At 37.6% G+C, this 17,387-nt stretch overlaps 1 protein-coding gene across 1 annotated transcript in view; it reads left to right on the top strand.

Moving 5' to 3' along the window:
- The first annotated feature begins 1,926 nt into the window (after positions 1–1,926).
- Positions 1,927–17,387, top strand: part of med1 (mediator complex subunit 1) — a 67,031-nt gene continuing 51,570 nt past the window's right edge. Inside the window, exons 1-4 of the mRNA XM_079595183.1 lie at positions 1,927–2,280; positions 5,287–5,393; positions 5,524–5,602; positions 7,234–7,288. Coding sequence (XP_079451309.1) covers positions 2,187–2,280; positions 5,287–5,393; positions 5,524–5,602; positions 7,234–7,288 — 335 coding nt within the window. The 5' untranslated portion in view covers positions 1,927–2,186. The remainder of the gene's footprint in view (positions 2,281–5,286; positions 5,394–5,523; positions 5,603–7,233; positions 7,289–17,387) is intronic.

Here is a 17,387-nt window from a genome sequence, read left to right as displayed (position 1 = left end):
GCCTATGTCATCAAAAGAACCATTCCAGACCCGGAAGTAACTTTTCAGACTTTGATTAAAGGTAAACAATTTTTTTCCGTGTATTAACTTGCATGGATTAATTGTTCACCACAAGACTAGTAATATACGCTAACAAAGTAAATAGGGTCAATTTTGATTTCATGCCGACTTTAACATAAACATTTTTCATATACACGGGTTTCTGTGCAACGTCATCACGTAGATGCGCGCGCATCTAAGAGGCAGAAAGCAACAGTCTTTACGGCTATATCTAGCAGAAGCAGAGATGACGCGGAGCTAAACTTAGTTGGACAATTTCATACTAGTCAACTAACTAACTTTTTACATAATGTTATATTAATATGCAAATGAAACACAATCAAACAGATTCAACTCTGAAATTGCAGTTTATTATTGAGTCAACAAGAATTTACAAACAATGCGAAATCTACGTTAATTACAATGTTCTTTTACAGAACTCGGCATAACATATAGCGGTCTTGCCTCTTGGATGCGCGCGCATCCGGTATTGTTTGTATACAAGAAACCTGTGTATACAATTTAACACGTTTGTAGGTCTATATTATCTTATTTATCATTGTTGCCTTATTTAAGTTGATTTTCTTGTATATTTATTTTTGGACTGATAGTGATAAGTCCAATAAAGTTATGACAGAGTGTCAGTCATTGTGTTCCTATTGGTCAGTGTTGGAGAATCTGTGTAACAACTGAGGCTTAGCCTGACTAAAGCGTCACCATTGGTCCACTAGTTCTAGATTGACAGCTACTCCTCTAGCCAATCAATCGAAGAGGGGAGTTGACGTCACACCAATGCGACTTGTGGCTACTGATGCTTATGTAGGAGTACAAGCTGTTTATATTTGTACAATTTCTTCAATTCCATTATAATATACTAAAATGTTATTTTTCTAATACTTTTATATACTGTTCATTTTCTTATTTGTGCTTTGTTATGTGCATTTATTAAATTAATTATTTTCGCTTGGCATACCAGCGTGATGCACTTCATTCTGAGTAAATAAAACGGCCAGTAGATGGTGGCAAGTTACTGCTCGGAAAAGACCGACGCTCGCGGTGCCAGTCCAGTGCATTAGAGGTGAATGATGGATCATCAGACAGGCATAACTGTAAAAGGTCGTCGTTAGGATGATGAAGTTAACAATAACTTACCATATTGCCAGGTATACGTATACCGGCAACAGGTTGAGTTGCAGGCACACATGCAGTTTAAAGGTGTCCTGCCACAGAAAAATTATTTTGCCAACTGAGTTGATGCTGGTCGTCTTCTCCTGTAGCCTATAACAAGTAAGCATCAGTAGCCACGAGTCGCATTGGTGTGACGTCAACTCCCCTCTTCGATTGATTGGCTAGAGTAGTAGCTGTCAATCTAGAACTAGTGGACCAATGGTGACGCTTAAGCCCGCCCTAATTTACATGAAACTCGAACTGCAACATTTGGGAAAGCAAGCGCAGAACATAGAAAGAAGAGCGAAGAGAAAAACAGCACAAGCGTACAAAAGAGTAAAATATGAGCAGAAAATGCAAGAAAGCACAAAGTACACAGTAATAAAACCAAGGAAAACATACTTTTTAAGAAAGCATGACCATAAGTTTAAGTTTTGTGCAAAATAACTTTTAATGTGTTTAAAGTTTTTATTCATGCTTGTTATTTCTTGATTACCGCTTATTATATTTTGATCCGTGACCACGTTGTTTGCTATTCTGATCATTTTGCATTTTTTTTTTCAGTTTATGCAATATATTTTTACATGTGTTTTTACATTTTTTTATTCACGCTTATTTTTTTTTTTTTACGTGACCGCTATATATTTGGCGGGAATTTGATCCCATAGCAGCCTCCATATATTGAATTGCAGGCAAATAGCCTACAACTCATCGTGAGTAGGCTACCACTTGCAAGTAGGTGGCGATATGCAGACAGGATACAATGCGGCAATAAACAGAAGAAGAAGATGACGTCAGTGCATACTCTCTCTATTAGCCTAAATCTCCATTGTTGTACAGGTTTCCACTTTACTTGATTTGTTCGCGGTCTGTTTTGACTGGGGCTGAACTATTTTAATTCGACGGGGTCCTGATGTACTGTTGAGAGAGTCTTTGTGCTTTACTGGTATTGGGTCAACTCTTGTGTGCGAGTTCTGAAGATGGCGGCGATGCTGAGCAGCAGCCCGGGCGCAGACTCAACCCACAGCGGCATAGCCGCTGGCTCCGAGCGGGTCCGAGCGGAGGACGGATCCGGTACAGCACACATTTCCCTATTTACTTACAACACTCGTTTCACCGGTGTAGACCATTGTAGATTATGTATTACAGACCCAATGGTGCTGAGTAGAGTATCATATTGTTCCGTGTTTTAGACATGTGGCTATTTGAATTACTGTGATAACTTATGTGATCGGTGTTATATTTTATGAATATAGAAATCATTCATTACAATTGTACTATTATGTGGTTACCATGTGATACAATTACTGTACCCTATGGTATGTTAATGGTATACAAACTTATAATAATAAATAATAAAATAATCTATAATATAATCCCTGGTTTCACAGAAAAAAAGTATAAACCTTGTCCTAGATTAAAATGCCCGTGTGAGCTAACTGAAACAGCTTGCACTGGCACATCTTAAAATATGTCAGTGCCATTGTTTTGTCTCCTAATGTTTTTCTTTTCTTCTAAGGAGCGTTTATAAAAGCTATTTAAATGTCATAATTAAACTAAGACCTAATCCTGGCTTAATCTAAGTCCTGTCTGTGAAACATGTTATTTTTACATCATAGTTGCAGATTTTTTGACATTAAGTTGTTCAGTCTGCAGCATTCGTAGCATCAAATGTTTCAAATCAGCAACATTATGGGGTTTCATATATGTTCTGAAGCCGCACAATTTTAGACAGCCCCATTCTCAAATATTTTTTTTGGCCTTCATAGGCATTTCTGGCTGTTATACGTGATGTCCAAAATGCTTAAAGGGTCAGGTCACCCAAAATGAAAATTCTCTCATTAATTACCCTCATGTCGTTCCAAACCCTTTCTGTGCCTCCATTGCAATTACCACTTTCAAGGCCCAGAAAGCAGTGGTGTGCGGTGGTAAATGAGGAGGCAAAGTCCAAGACATTTTATATCAAATGTAAATTTATATCTGTTACACTTAATTTTCTTGGTTAAATAAATATCATAAATAATATAAAAAAGAGACCAAATACAATTCTATTTTGTATTTTTTTGCAATATCTATTCTAGGCTATGTAATGTTCTATTTATCAAAATCAGGTATAAATTGAATCAAGTTGGTGTTTTTATAAATTTTTACATTTATTCCAAAATAATAACTAAAGGCAGTAACAATGTAAACAAAATATTTTATTTGTGAACTAACGTTCAATATAAGTCAACATATTTTCTGTAGTCATTAAGCTTGTATACACTGGTCACAGACACAAAGATGTACTTTAATTTCATCAAGCTGATTGCTCACTAACCCCCCCCCCCCCCCCCCCCCCCCCCCCCTACAAATTTGTGGTGAGTTTTGCAGGGAGGTGGGTAACGTTAGTTAGCATTATCGTTCACTTTAGCTAGGCTACAGTAGCCTTTATTATGGTATGAGTCATATCAAGCATTTTATGATGCCACTGTCAAAACAATATTTAGCCTAGGCATACCTCTTCATTACAAGTGCCCAGCCATGTTGAGTGATTCCTTCAGAGTGAACATCTGACTGCAGTAGATGTGAAAGATATGAATAAAAATGATGTTATATCAGCCAGTGCACATACATGCATTTAGTTCCTGTTTTCGGTCGAAGTCCAAAGTAGTCGATTGTCGAGTTCACGCGCATAGGTTTAGTTACTTAGATCACGCGCGTGAACTCGACAATCGACTACTTTGGACTTCGACCGAAAACAGGAACTAAATGCAGGTATGTGCGCTTGCTGATATAACATCATTTTCATTCATATCTTTCACATCTACTGCAGTCAGATTCACTCGTGTTCACTCTGAAGGAATCACTCAACATGGCTGGGCACTTGTAATGACACATCAAGGATGATAAAGGAAATAAAAGCAGGTTTAAAACGTGCCCCATTCAAGTCAATAGGGTGCAAATTTTAAAAAGAGGATAACACGGTGTAGGCAACACCGGTTTTTGTCGTTGTTCTCTGTCTTGACAGCACTCCAAATATACTAAAAATTGAGCTCAATGTTAAAATTGACCGGAGTTCTCCTTTAAGAAAATACATTAAATGTTATTAAAATTAAGGATGAACTATAACTTCATGAATAAAATGAGCATGGACCTCAACCTGTCCTGTCAGCAGAGTGTTATGTGTCATAAAGGGCTTTGAAATAAACACTCAAACTACACAGTGAGTGACTGAACAGTGAACACGCATGCTAAACCATCTCATTCACTATAAAATTCACTGGAGGATAAAGTTTGTGTGGCCGTCGTCAGATTTGGAAGTCGCTCAAAATGCTCTTTCACGGTTGTGGGAGGCTTCAGTTGACTTCAGTGAGGCGCGGTGGTTTATGGGATGAGTAGTTCCTTCGCTCGGAAATGAAAACCGATTTTTTTTTGGATTTTTCCCTAAACCTAACTACGTATATGGGTCTCGTCTCCAAATCGAGAACGCGCTAGAAGTCTACTTTGGGCCAATCATAACGTTCTTATGGAGATGACGCGACTACTCCGCACTATTTACAGTAAGGCAAGCTGCTTTCTAATAGTTTTTCTATGTAAATATGAGCTAGGTGGACCTCTTCGACGTGTCTCGCAGCTTTTTCAGCATCGCCCTCGAGACCCTACCTTTTCCATTCATCAGCGCTGCGGGTCTGCTTTTGGATACTATTATGAGTTTTTAAGAGCAAAAATGCGTTCTGTTTGAACATCCCCTTATGCCTGTCACTCAGATGTTAAATAAAAAATAACAAATCTAATTCTACAGATAGTGAATGAAATTAAGACACAGGCGCATGCGTTTAGAGATAATTTCCGATTAATTGCATCACAGAATTTATGTGTGAATTCTGATAATTTTATGGGAATTTACTGGGATTAGTGTGTGAAAGTGGCTTGTGTCAGTTGTCACATATACAATAACGGGAAATAATCCCAAAGACATCTTGACTCCAATCAAAGAGAAAACTTGGTTGAAGAAAAACAGTCACACAGAGTCTTTTAAGATTACATTCCCACAATAATTGTCCTATTTTTTGTAATTTTGTTTGCATTTGTTGACAGAGTCAGAGAAACAGAGTCGTTTGACGGCACTACTGGAAAGGCTCCATGGCAAACACAATTCAACCCGGTCCTGGCAGGAGACCAGTAAAGTGGTGCGGCAGGCAATGGTAAGACCATCTGATAGAAGAGCTTTTTGGAGAATCATAGCATATCTATTCACAGTTTTTATAAATGTTGGTCATTTTTTAATAACACTTTGTTTTTTACATCCCTTTGTCTGTTTTATTGTCTGTTCAGGAAAAGCGTGGTGTCATTAATACAGCTGGAAACCCACTGCTGCTCAACTGTTTAGAGACACTGCAAAGGGCACAAAAAGGTGCATTTAATCAATACGTTTCTATGTAGATTTAGTGCACATATATTAATCACCAATACCGATTTGCAGGTTTTATGTGCTTTATAACTGAAATGCAGAACTGATATTTATTGTTTTGTTAGTTTTTTGACAATTAACTTAAAACAGCACTTAACTGAACAAACTGTTTTATTTAACACTTTTTATTTTATTTTATTCTTTTACTTTTTGTACTTGCTGTGAGTTCTGTAATATCACTCTTTCTGGCATACAAAACAATTTTCTACATCAATACATAGAGGAGTCTAAAAGAGTGCAAAAGAAGTGCATTGTCACTTATGTCTTTTTTAAATAAAAGTAAACAATCAGGTAACAAAAAGCATGTAAAAATTATTCTAACAAATAAAAATAAAAACGCATAAAACAATTTAAACCGCTGAATAAAAAACTATTGCTACTATAGTGTAGTTTAGTGCTCCCAGTTACATTCTTTTTATTTATAACAATACGCAAAATAAATTTACAAAGTCTAATGTTTTCAAAATGAAGAACATAAATAAATTATAGCTGCATGCAGCAATGGCGGGCCCAAGCCCCGGTGCCACCGCCACCCTGGTGGCTTTAGGGCAACTGTGCACGATGGGCTATATCAATTTAAACCCGGTAAATATAAAAGAACCATATCAAAGTTGTCTTAATACGCCACATTTACTGCAGCGGCTGGTGCCACTATGACCGTGAGTCATACAACAGCCACATCCATGAGATAATTTAAGTTTAGATGAATTTCATGTCATTGAATGACATAGGTCACTTTGAAATGCATGCAAAGTAATCTTTTGCTGCTCAGAATTTAAGTACAGTAGTTATCTTAACATCTTTTTGTATTTCTATCAAACTAATTATTAAACTAAGTATACAAAACTACATTGTTAGTGCCCTACAAATGAACTGGTTCTGTGCATTTATAAAAACAAAAAAAAAGACAAGGCCTAAGAGATGTCTTATCCTTTAATGCTGGCCAAAGCACACAGCAATGAAAGGGTTAAACTCTTGTCAGATTGTAATTCATCACACACACACCATAAACGCATTCAAACAAAAATAGCCGACTTCCTGTTGGTTGGAGCTGTAAATTAGAAAGTTGTCCGGCTCGATGAGAACAATAAATGTAAGTTTTGTGACTAGGTAAAACTAAAACTAAAACTTTTCGGCTCATATTTTCTGCTGGTTTTCAGCCGTTATGCTGTTTTCGGCACCTGAAATTTCAGTGCATTCCTTCTAAAGGAGCTACAGCAATTAACTAAAATCTGTATTTTAGTTTTAATAATAGTTTTGGTAAATGGATAATTTGGAAATTAAACTTTAATAATATAAAGTGGAAAAAAAAAACATTTATAAAAGTTTGATCTTCAGATTTAGAAGTATAATATTGTGATGCATTGAAAAAAAATCTCTTTTTGTCCACCCTTATTGTTGCTCACTGTTAGTTAGCTCACTCTTATGCATAAAATGTGTTAATGCCTTATTCTGTTAGGTTACTTTTTCTCTCACTACAAAAGGTGTTTTAAATATATCATGACTGTTTGATATAATTTTGAATATCAAATGATATCCTGAATCTCCTGTTTCTCTGTTTCACTCATCATCAGTATCTTCGTTGCCATCAATGACGGATCGTCTGGAGTCCATTGCTCGGCAGAACATGTGAGATGATATACTTTTTTTTGCTCCCCATCTTTTTGTATACACATTTACTATGCCAAAAGTACTCAACCTCCTAATTTTTCCATGTCTGGTAGGCTTGATCTTACTGCTGTTTACTATCACAGTGTTTCCCATAGGTTCAGAAGGTTTACTTGTGGTGGTGGGCAGGGCGAAGTGGCGCAGCGCTTATTGAGCAGGTTCAGAATAAACTAGTCAAACAAAGATTTATGAACTCTTTATTACAGAAAATACTCAATATCATTTAGAAATTCATATTATGCATAAATTCATATTCATAAAATTATACTACAAGGATGAATACACATTTTCATAATGAAATCTTTAGATTTCCAAAACTATTTCCAAAGTTGACAGTTTCTGTCTGAGACGTTCTATGGCCTGCCTATGGATGGGCTTCAAGGGCAGGTCCGTTTATACTAATCCTTAAGCGTGATCTCCTTGAAGTTTATTTTGCATGTCAGTTTTGATCTGAAATGGAAACAAACTTGCATAACCATTTTGGAAAATGGCACAAGAGAAAATTAACTGACAATTTTCTAATCGTGCTTTCTTGCATTATGGTTAAAAATCACTTGCCCTTTTCATTGCTGAGAAGTCTTGCAAACAATTTAATATTGTTTAAGGCCATATCTAGTATAGCCTACATCCCCAATAAGGTGCGAGTTTGGTCTTTTATATCACTGTATTAGTCCATTAAAGGGTTACTCCACTGTTTTTTCATATTAAACTATGCTCTAACATTTGTTGTTATTTGTGACATTTTCATGGTTAAAGTCTTATTACACTGTATTCGTTACAAACTCTGCTACAATAATATGTACCGTAATTTCCGGACTATAAGCCGCAACTTTTTTCCCACGCTTTGAACCTCGCGGCTTAAATAATGACACGGTTAATATATGGATTTTTCCCGCTTTCAATTTTTTTTCAAACACATTCTATGACGTGCTCAGTTTTTTGGCGGCATGAAGCTTTCATTAGACCAATGAAATTGCCGTTAAGGTCAAACAACTTTTTTGTTTACTGTTTAGATTAAATCGAGCGCGCTCAAACTTCCCATCATTCTGATCACGGTAGTCATTTTGTCACCCTCATCATGGCAAAGGCATGAATGCATATGAAATGCATATGATGCAGCTTTCAAGTTGAAGGCGATTGATCTGGCTGTTGGAAAAGGAAATAGAGCTGCTGCACGGGAGCTTGGTATTAATGAGTCGATGATTAGACGTTGGAAACAGCAGCGTGAGGAATTGACTCAGTGCAAAAAGACAACTAAAGCTTTCAGAGGGAAGAAAAGCAGGTGGCCCGAACTAGAAAATGAGCTCGAAGACTGGGTCAACACACAGAGAGCAGACGGCCGAGGTGTTTCAACTGTGCAGATCCGACTGAAAGCCAAAACAATCGCCACCGCAATGAAGTTTGAGGATTTTAGAGGTGGACCATCGTGGTGTCTCAGATTTATGAGACGTAAATTTATGAGAAGGCATTGCACGTTTTGGACAGCATGAGGGCCCAAATAACAGATTCAGTGAAAGAAGCCATCAAGAGGACAAACTCAATTCCAGCTGTGATTCCCGGGGGCACAACAAAGTATTTGCAGCCACTCGACATCAGTGTAAATCGTGCATTTCACGAGTTTACATGTTAATGAAATCTGATGTAATATTATAATGCGTATTTGGCTTGCTGTCCGGGGGGAGGGCTCCGAGCTCAGAATTCGGCCCGACTCCAGAGTACTCCCCCCATAACTTTAGAGATCATAGGTATCTATGAACGGACCCAGCCGAATGTGGGGTGAAGGGGTGGAGGTGGGATGCTGAGAAATTAGTCATGAGACAGGAGGTAAGGAAAGGCTTTATTTATACTGGCTCCTTCTTGTGCTGATTGGATGATTACCTGAACATGCTCCTCCCGAACTTTGTTACATAAAACTTCATTTAAGGTGGCGCTCCGTGTTCAGTGGGAGGCTTGGATGACAAGTGGGGAGAAATCCTTCACTAAAACGGGACGCATGCGAAGAGCAACTTATGGTCAAGTCTGCCAGTGGGTCCTGACAGCGTGGAGCATTGTCAAAAAATCCACGATCATCAACGGGTTTCGAAAGGCTGGACTGCTGCGTGTTGAAGAGGGCTCAGCGGGGGATTTGCCTCCGGATGAAAGTGACGAGAGCGACAATGAAAACGGTCCAATATCGGATGAAGCAATTCTGAGGCTATTCAACTCCGACACCGAAGGAGATGACTTCAATGGTTTCAGTGCACAGGAGGAGGAAGATAGTGACCAATGACTTTCGTGGTAGGCTAACGTTACTGTTTACTGATAATTGTTTCTATTTTATTACAAGCCGTGTTTCGTTAAAGCCTATTTATTTTTATTACAAGCCGTGTTTCGTTAAAGCCTATTTATTTTTATTACAAGCCGTGTTTCGTTAAAGCCTATTTTTATTTTTTTTACAAGCCGTGTTTCGTTAAAGCCTATTTTTTTTGTTACAAGCAGTGTTTCGTTAAATCCTATTTATTTTTGTTACAAGCAGTGTTTCGTTAAAGCCTGTGTAAAGTTCATTTGTTTCAATGTACCGGTAGGCACCTGCAGCTTATAGACATGCGCGGCTTATTTATGTTAAAAAAAAATTTTTTTTAATTCAGTGGGTGCGGCTTATATTCAGGTGCGCTCAATAGTCCGGAAATTACGGTAAGCAGCATGTATGTAAAATGTTGTAGTTTTGAGATAATAACATTTATGCGTGGTTTGTGAAAATGGCAAAAAAAATAAGTCACTGTATAAGGTCATGAAACCCAAACTGATTATTTCTTCACAAGACTTTTGAAAATTGTATTGATTTAAAATTTGTAAGACATGTCTTGTGTAAGAAAGCTTTATGCGAGTAGGCGTAAACCACCCCATGAATATTGAGTGTTTCACACCTGAGAGAGACAAAGACCCTCCCATAATGGCCCTATTAGGAGCTCTCAGGCACTATCATTACATTACCTTGCACAAAGAATGAGGAGATTTAAAAAAGAATTGCTTTTTGATTGTTTTGATTTATTTTCAACACAACATAATTCAAAGATACACAACAAATGCCAAAAAAATCACATTATTTAACACACTGAACTAAAGACAGAGACTTAACCAGTCACACACCTTTGTGCCATTCCTGAAACATAGTACATACCTGTCATTTCCAAGGTGTTTGATTTTTCACTTTACCATGTTCTGCTCATGTTGAAGTCAGCAGGACTGGTACCTAAAAAAAAAAAAAAAAAAAAAAAGCTGTGAACATGCTGGTATCAAGAGTAGAGGTCGACCGATTCATCGGTTTTGCCGATTAATCGGCACCGATTGTTGACTGGTGGAACTATCGTTATCGGCAAAAATATATACCGATAGTTTTTCCTGGTTGCGTCCATTGCTGGAGCGGCTGAGAAGCGCGCGCTGTCATTCATTACAGTGTAAGAGCTGAGAAGGGTCTGCTGGCATGATGCAGTACAAGAGCGGCCTCTAGAGGTGTAATAATAACTCATGCCTCGTGTTGTTTATTTCGACACGTGATTCTGCGTGCTGCACTGAGAGCACATGCTGCGTGGAGAGCGCTGACATCAGACGCGCGGTTAAAGCACCGACAGCTCAAATGTATGTATACAGTACATTGTCATATCATTATAAAGTGATAAATTTGTTGACTAAATGCTGCATTAGTAGAGAAAGAACAGCACTACAGTATGTTTGTTTGCCTTCGAGGCTGAGAGGACGTTAACATTAGTAGTACCTCAAGCGGTTAAAACACTGACAAACATAAACGTAAGTCCGACCCGAATGTTTAATGTCACAATTGTTACCTCTATATTTGCATTAGTTCATATCCAGCTGGTCACTTTTATGCATTAAATATGCAGAGAAGTTGCATATTTAAAGCTAGAGACGTAAGCAAACTGATATGTTCATACAGCCGACAGAAACATAAACGAATCAGAAAAGCATTCGATTTCGGTTATTTTTTTTTTCTTCATCTTCACTTTAATACAAATTTTGTTACTTTTTTATTAATTAAGTTGGCTTGAAAAGAACAGTTAAATAGTTAAATTTTGAATGTAACTGGTTTTATTTGTTATTTAGAGTATTACTTTTTGTTTCAGTTTGAATGAATGTCTTTTATTGACTTAAATATTTATTCACATTTATATATTTATTTCATTTAGCATGTTTTCATGGTTCAATACAGTTTTTTTTATTTTTATAATAAAGTTCAGCACTGTTTTACTTGGAGTGTTATGTTTGTTTTTATCCAGTATCAATTTTAAAAACTATCGGTTCATTAATCGGTTATCGGCAAGTATGGCCCAACCTAGCTATCGTTATCGGTAAAATCCACTATCGGTCGACCTCTAATCAAGAGAAACGAGGGCTGCGCGATTTTGGGAATAGCCTACATTTTAGATTTGTTCTGGTTAAAATTTCTTTTAAAAATGTACAAAATACACACACACACACACACACACACACACACACACACACACACACACACATATATATATATGTACATAATTTTTCTGCCCGGCCCGCGTCCGAAAGAGCAGGAGCCCGGCCCGCGTCCGACAGGCATAAAGATACTTATGTCCGAGACCGACAGTTAAAATCCCTCTTTTTTTTTTTCATACTAATGACACATGTTCGTTTGTTTGTGTGGAAAGGCCCCTTTTATTAAGCAACTGTAGGAAGGCATTCGGAAATGTCAACAGATGAGCGCATCTGCGCGCACGGAGCAACAAGCGCTCTTAACACAGGCGCGCATGCACGTGTTTCGTTGTCCCCGCTACATAAACAAATTTCCGCACACAGGAAGACAGATGTTATGGTAATATTTTAATCACAAAAATGAACGTTTGCATCAAGTGAAAGCATCAGGCACATTGGCTACCTACATAATAAGCTGTTTTAAATTTAAAATGTTCAATGCCTTATCGTGCTGATGTGGGGTCGGGTATCCATCCTCTATTTCAAACACACAGCGCGTGCAGAGAACATTCACTGAAGCATCGAGCAACAGTTCCACTGCAATGTGAAGTTTATGCAACAATAACACCAACTAATATAATTCAGAATTATTTCTTACCTTAAATGGGTTTATTTCATTTTTTTGTATGTCCTAATTTGGGGAACAGACACAGTCTCTATATGATGATATCTAGGTGAAAGAGTCTCTATGTGATGGGATTTATCTGACCTCAGTGACGCGAGACAGCTAGCAGACGGTTGGTTTATCCAAACTACACTCTAAAAAATAATTCAGGGGCTTAGTAAATATCACAGTAATAATTAACTTTATTAACTCAATAAAATCTCTGAATTTCATTTACTTTTTTTCACTAAAATAAATTAGTATTTGACTAACCAATTATTTATTTTAAATAAACTTAATATATTTGTAAAATTTCAATAAAAATATTTGAGAATGGAGAATTAAACTGATTTGTTTCAAGAACCCAAAATATTACTTAATTTAAATCAATATTATTAATATATTTAACACACACTTAAGAAATCGAGTAAGTTTACTCAATTAAAACAATGCACCCCTTCCCCACCCGCTGACATGACGACATCTCAACAGTTGAGTGAGCGCGGGCTGTTTAAACTCTTCAGTCTCCAGAACAGTTCTCTCTTCTCAGCGTTGCAGAATTGCTGCATTTCCTCTGTGAAATTCAGGTTTGTGTATGTTTTATTTTATCTATAAAATCATTACTGTGCTTTTAAATCATTTTATTGAATGCAAAACAACATACAGAGGCGTAATGTGACACCTAAATGAGTCGCGCCTGTCTTTTCGCGTGATTTAAATGCCTCGCATAAAACACACAACTTTATTCCTAATGATAATGAATATAATTCATTTGGATGATAAAATGTCCTCAGAACTGTGCACTGTTTTGTTTATTGGCAGGATATGGAGTCAGTCGCTCGCAGCATCTTTCGGCTATGAGTGAAACGCAGGACAGCGGTATGAAGTCCGCAGAGCGAGTCCATCTCCGGCACGAGAACCAGCGCTGATCCGGTGGATATTGGATAACAGACTGGTTGATTACACTTGAATTAGGCTACCTGAATGTTTAAATGTTTAATTTTTACTTCTAAAATATTTGTTAAATGTAGGCAATATTGTATACATGTTAAAACAGTGTAAAATATGCTGTATTGCTGTAGGCTACTCATCGACAATAAAGGCCAATGTCATGTATACCGGTGGTGGTTGTATGGACTACTATTTTACCAAGGTTTAGTGGAAATACAAAAGTTAATATTACTCATAAATAAAAACAGTTAATATTAGGCTACTCATTGTCTTTTAAAAGTTTAAATGTTAATGTACGAGATGCAGTTACTCAGTTCATACAGTATATTTCATTGATTTCACAGCAATTTTTGTTGAGTAAATCAAAGTTAAACTTTAGTGTATAGTGAAAACACTATTTATTAGCAAGGTAAAATAGATCAGCAGTTTAAGATGTATTTTAAAGAGAAGTGTTTTTTTCATTATGTGCTTACTAATTTAAACAATACTTTAATGATTACTCTAACATAAAACTAATATCTAACTAGGCATTTGTCGGTATCAAATTTTCATCCTGAGATTAATTGATTAATAGCTTTTATCACGGTATACGGTATTATCACGATATTTTAATTGCACAAGAAACAGGTTAAAAAGATAACTTCAGTCTATTAGGACTCCCTGGTAGAAGAGATATTGTATCTCAATGGGACCTTCCTGGTAAAAAAAAAAAAAAAAACTGTTGTCCACTTAGTAACTTAAATAACTTTTTAAATAACAAAAAGTACCTCACACAATTAAATAGAAATAAAACAATACACAATACTAATATATAAAGGGAGTAATTGTATCAAACAGAAAGTCCAAACCGCAAAAGAACTAGGCTACTTTAGTTTTAAGTAGATTTAAGAGCAAAATAACAACTGTAAAGAATCAATGAATGAGTCTGTAAAAACTTTAATAACTTTTTAAATAACAAAAATGAAATGCAACTAACTATAAATTACACAATATAAAAGTAAACTGAGCAATTATATCAAAGAGAATAATGTGCAAGCTGCAAATGAACAACATTGATTTCCTTGGCTTGGCCCGATGAGGGTCCAGATGAAGCCTGATGCTGGAATGCCTCTATGGCCTCGTTTACACTGTCAGTGAAATGAGTCAAGTCAAGTCACATTTATTTATATAGCGCTTTTTACAATACAGATTGTATCAAAGCAGCTTCACAGTGATAACATGAAAATAATACAAAAAAAAAAAACAATTTCATCATCGTCCACCTTTAAGGCAGATCTGTAATATTGTTGAATATTAAATGTCCCCAACTAAGCAAGCCAGAAGGCAAGGCAACAGCGGCAAGGAACCAAAACTCCATCAGGTGACAGAATGGAGAAAAAAACCTTGGGAGAACCCAGGCTCAGTCGGGGGCCAGTTCTCCTCTGGGCAATGAGTGAACAGTGTATGATTATGATTCAGGAGCATTACAATACTTTACAGCACATGTCTATATCTAACACAAACACATGCACACCCACATTCTTACGAATTGCAGCAGATACAAAAGAAAATGAGGAAAGAATGAGTTTCTAGCAATATTTGCACTTTATATCAATATATCAATGAATTATTTAACATTTCTATTGTTTCTTAGGCAGGGTTTTTTCTATTGTTTCTTAGGCAGCTAAAGTTTTTAGCTGGGGGTTCGTTAGTTAGCTTAGACGGGCTGGATCCCACTTCATTGATGGTCCTAGATTGTTGATTGGGGTCTGGAGTGTTGAGTTTTGTGTGGAATTATGTTTGAACGAATCATCTGGAAGATTCATTTGTGTTTGGTTCGCTCTCAAATCCTATATATTCCCCCCCTCGTTAAGCGATGTGTTGAGATGAAGACATCGGCGAAAGCTGGAAAAACACAGTTGTGACAGACTTTCTGACCTTCTGTGCTTTCTTTGGTTACAGTAGCACACACATGGTTCTTGAGTTTAGAGCTCATTTGGTGGTTTCTTGGCGAGTGATTGGTAACCAGGATGGTGTTGGCTATGAGAGACCCCTTTGTTCAGTGTTGTAGAACAGGTGGTCGTCATCTTCAGTAAAGGTGTACCAGATGATCATTGGACTTCTGTTCCATCGCTAGTCATAACGAGCATGATTCATCTTGTCGGTCATCCATGTTTAGCTTGTTTTCGATAAACACTTTCAGTTGCCTCATAAGTTTTTCCATGTCTTCTGAGGGTAAACGGTCTTGTTCTTGGGCGTACTCAGTGTTGTGCTTAACTGAGTGGTGCCGAGGTGTGTTTAGTTGTTGATTACTCACATTAACTGCTTTTGAATGTGTTGGCTTATGGCACCTGGATGTCCAGTTTGCTTTCTTATTTGTTTCCGTATTGCAGTTCTTTGGATAGGAGACTCTGTTCTGCTCAGCAGTGGTGATGCGGAGGGAGGTCTCTCCCTTCTTGGCTCTGGTTTCTGTTTGAGAACATGCTTGAGTTCATCTCTGACAGCGTAGAGATCGTCATTGGCGTCATCTCACTGTCGAGTCAGATGGTCCATTTCAGTACTGTACCTTTCCAGGTGGTCTTCCAGAGCATTGATTTTAGAGTTTTTGTCTTTCATGTCAGCTTTGGCTTTCTCTAGTATATGTTCAGCAGACTGGAGTTTGTTTACCAGGTGCTTCTGGATACGGATGTTAACCGATGACCGTTTGACCGATGGTTGATCGTATCAACGTTAACCGATCAAAGTTGTCTGTAGTCGGTAAAAAAAAAAAAAAGTGATCTCTAAATTAGGCTATTATAGACAGTGGACTAAACACTACTACAGTTAGCCATCTTATTCCAAGATCTTTTTGTGTGAAGTGAACAAATCCCTCACACTCAATTTTTCACAACTCGCCTGTTTGTACTTAATAAACCAATAAAAACATTTGGCGCGAGGTCACAGGGTTTGGGTTTGCACATTCACAAGGTTTTCTTAAAGTAAAGGCTACAGGCTAAAACACTCGAGGTTAGAGCCAAGGCAGACGACAGGATGAAGCGTGCAAAGAAAAGTAGTGTGTGGTACCATTTCACCAAACAGAATGACACCGATGTAAGTTGCAACTTGTGTGATACAGTGCTTAAATATGGAAATATATTACATCTACATTTCAGTGGTAACAGATAAGGTGATGATGATCATCATCTTTCTTTATTATTGTTAGCACTACCTCAAACTAAAGCGGCGTCTCTTCGGTTCAGAGCTGTCATTTTCTTAAATGAGCCGCGGCAATGTTTCAAATGAGCTTCTAACGCTAGACAAACGCCTTTATTTTCAACGCGATCGACATGTACCCAAACCATTTCGAAACTAAGGAGCTATTTGTCCTCCGATTACATACAAGCTCCTCGGTGTGTGTGTGAGCGGGAGGCTCAGCGAACAGAGTTGCGAGATTGCAGGCGCGGATCGAAATGGCTGTTATTTAAAATAGCGTAGCATATTTTAAACTAATTGGTTAACCGGTTTCAACCGGCTAATGAGGCTCGGTGGTCGGTCAAGAAATGTTTTAGTTTTCGCCCTCCCTACTTCTGGACAGTCTTTAATTCTTGTTTGTCACATTCAGTGACTGCAAGGGCTTCTTGGAGCTTGTCAACTTGTTTCTTTGTTTCTTGCTCCACTTCGTCGGGCACTTTGAGTTTGTCTTGAGCTTTCACTTTGAGCTGGTCTGTATAACATTGGTTGTGCATCAGCTTTCTCAGGAACTCAGTGGTCTGACGCTTGAAGTCATCCTGGAGTTTCACTGCCAGCTTGTCTATGCAGCTTTGTGCACGTGTCAGCTCCTCCTGAAGGTGGGTGATGGGCTTGTCGCTTAGTTTTAGCTGGGTTGTGAAGGTTATGCTCAGGGAACTGGTGATCTTGGCTAGTTCAACGTGATTGTGGTTCTGGCTTGAATCGTGTGTCAGGAATCTTCTCAGAATTATGATTATTATTAAAAATAATAGCAGTTCAATTGTCTTTCAATCTTTGTAGTGATGCAGTCTGTAATGC

Source organism: Phoxinus phoxinus, assembly GCF_949152265.1.
Source record: "Phoxinus phoxinus genome assembly, chromosome: 21".
Classification (NCBI taxonomy): Eukaryota; Metazoa; Chordata; class Actinopteri; order Cypriniformes; family Leuciscidae; genus Phoxinus; species Phoxinus phoxinus.
Note: the sequence above shows the minus strand (reverse complement) of the source record. Positions and strands in the feature narration are given on the sequence as shown.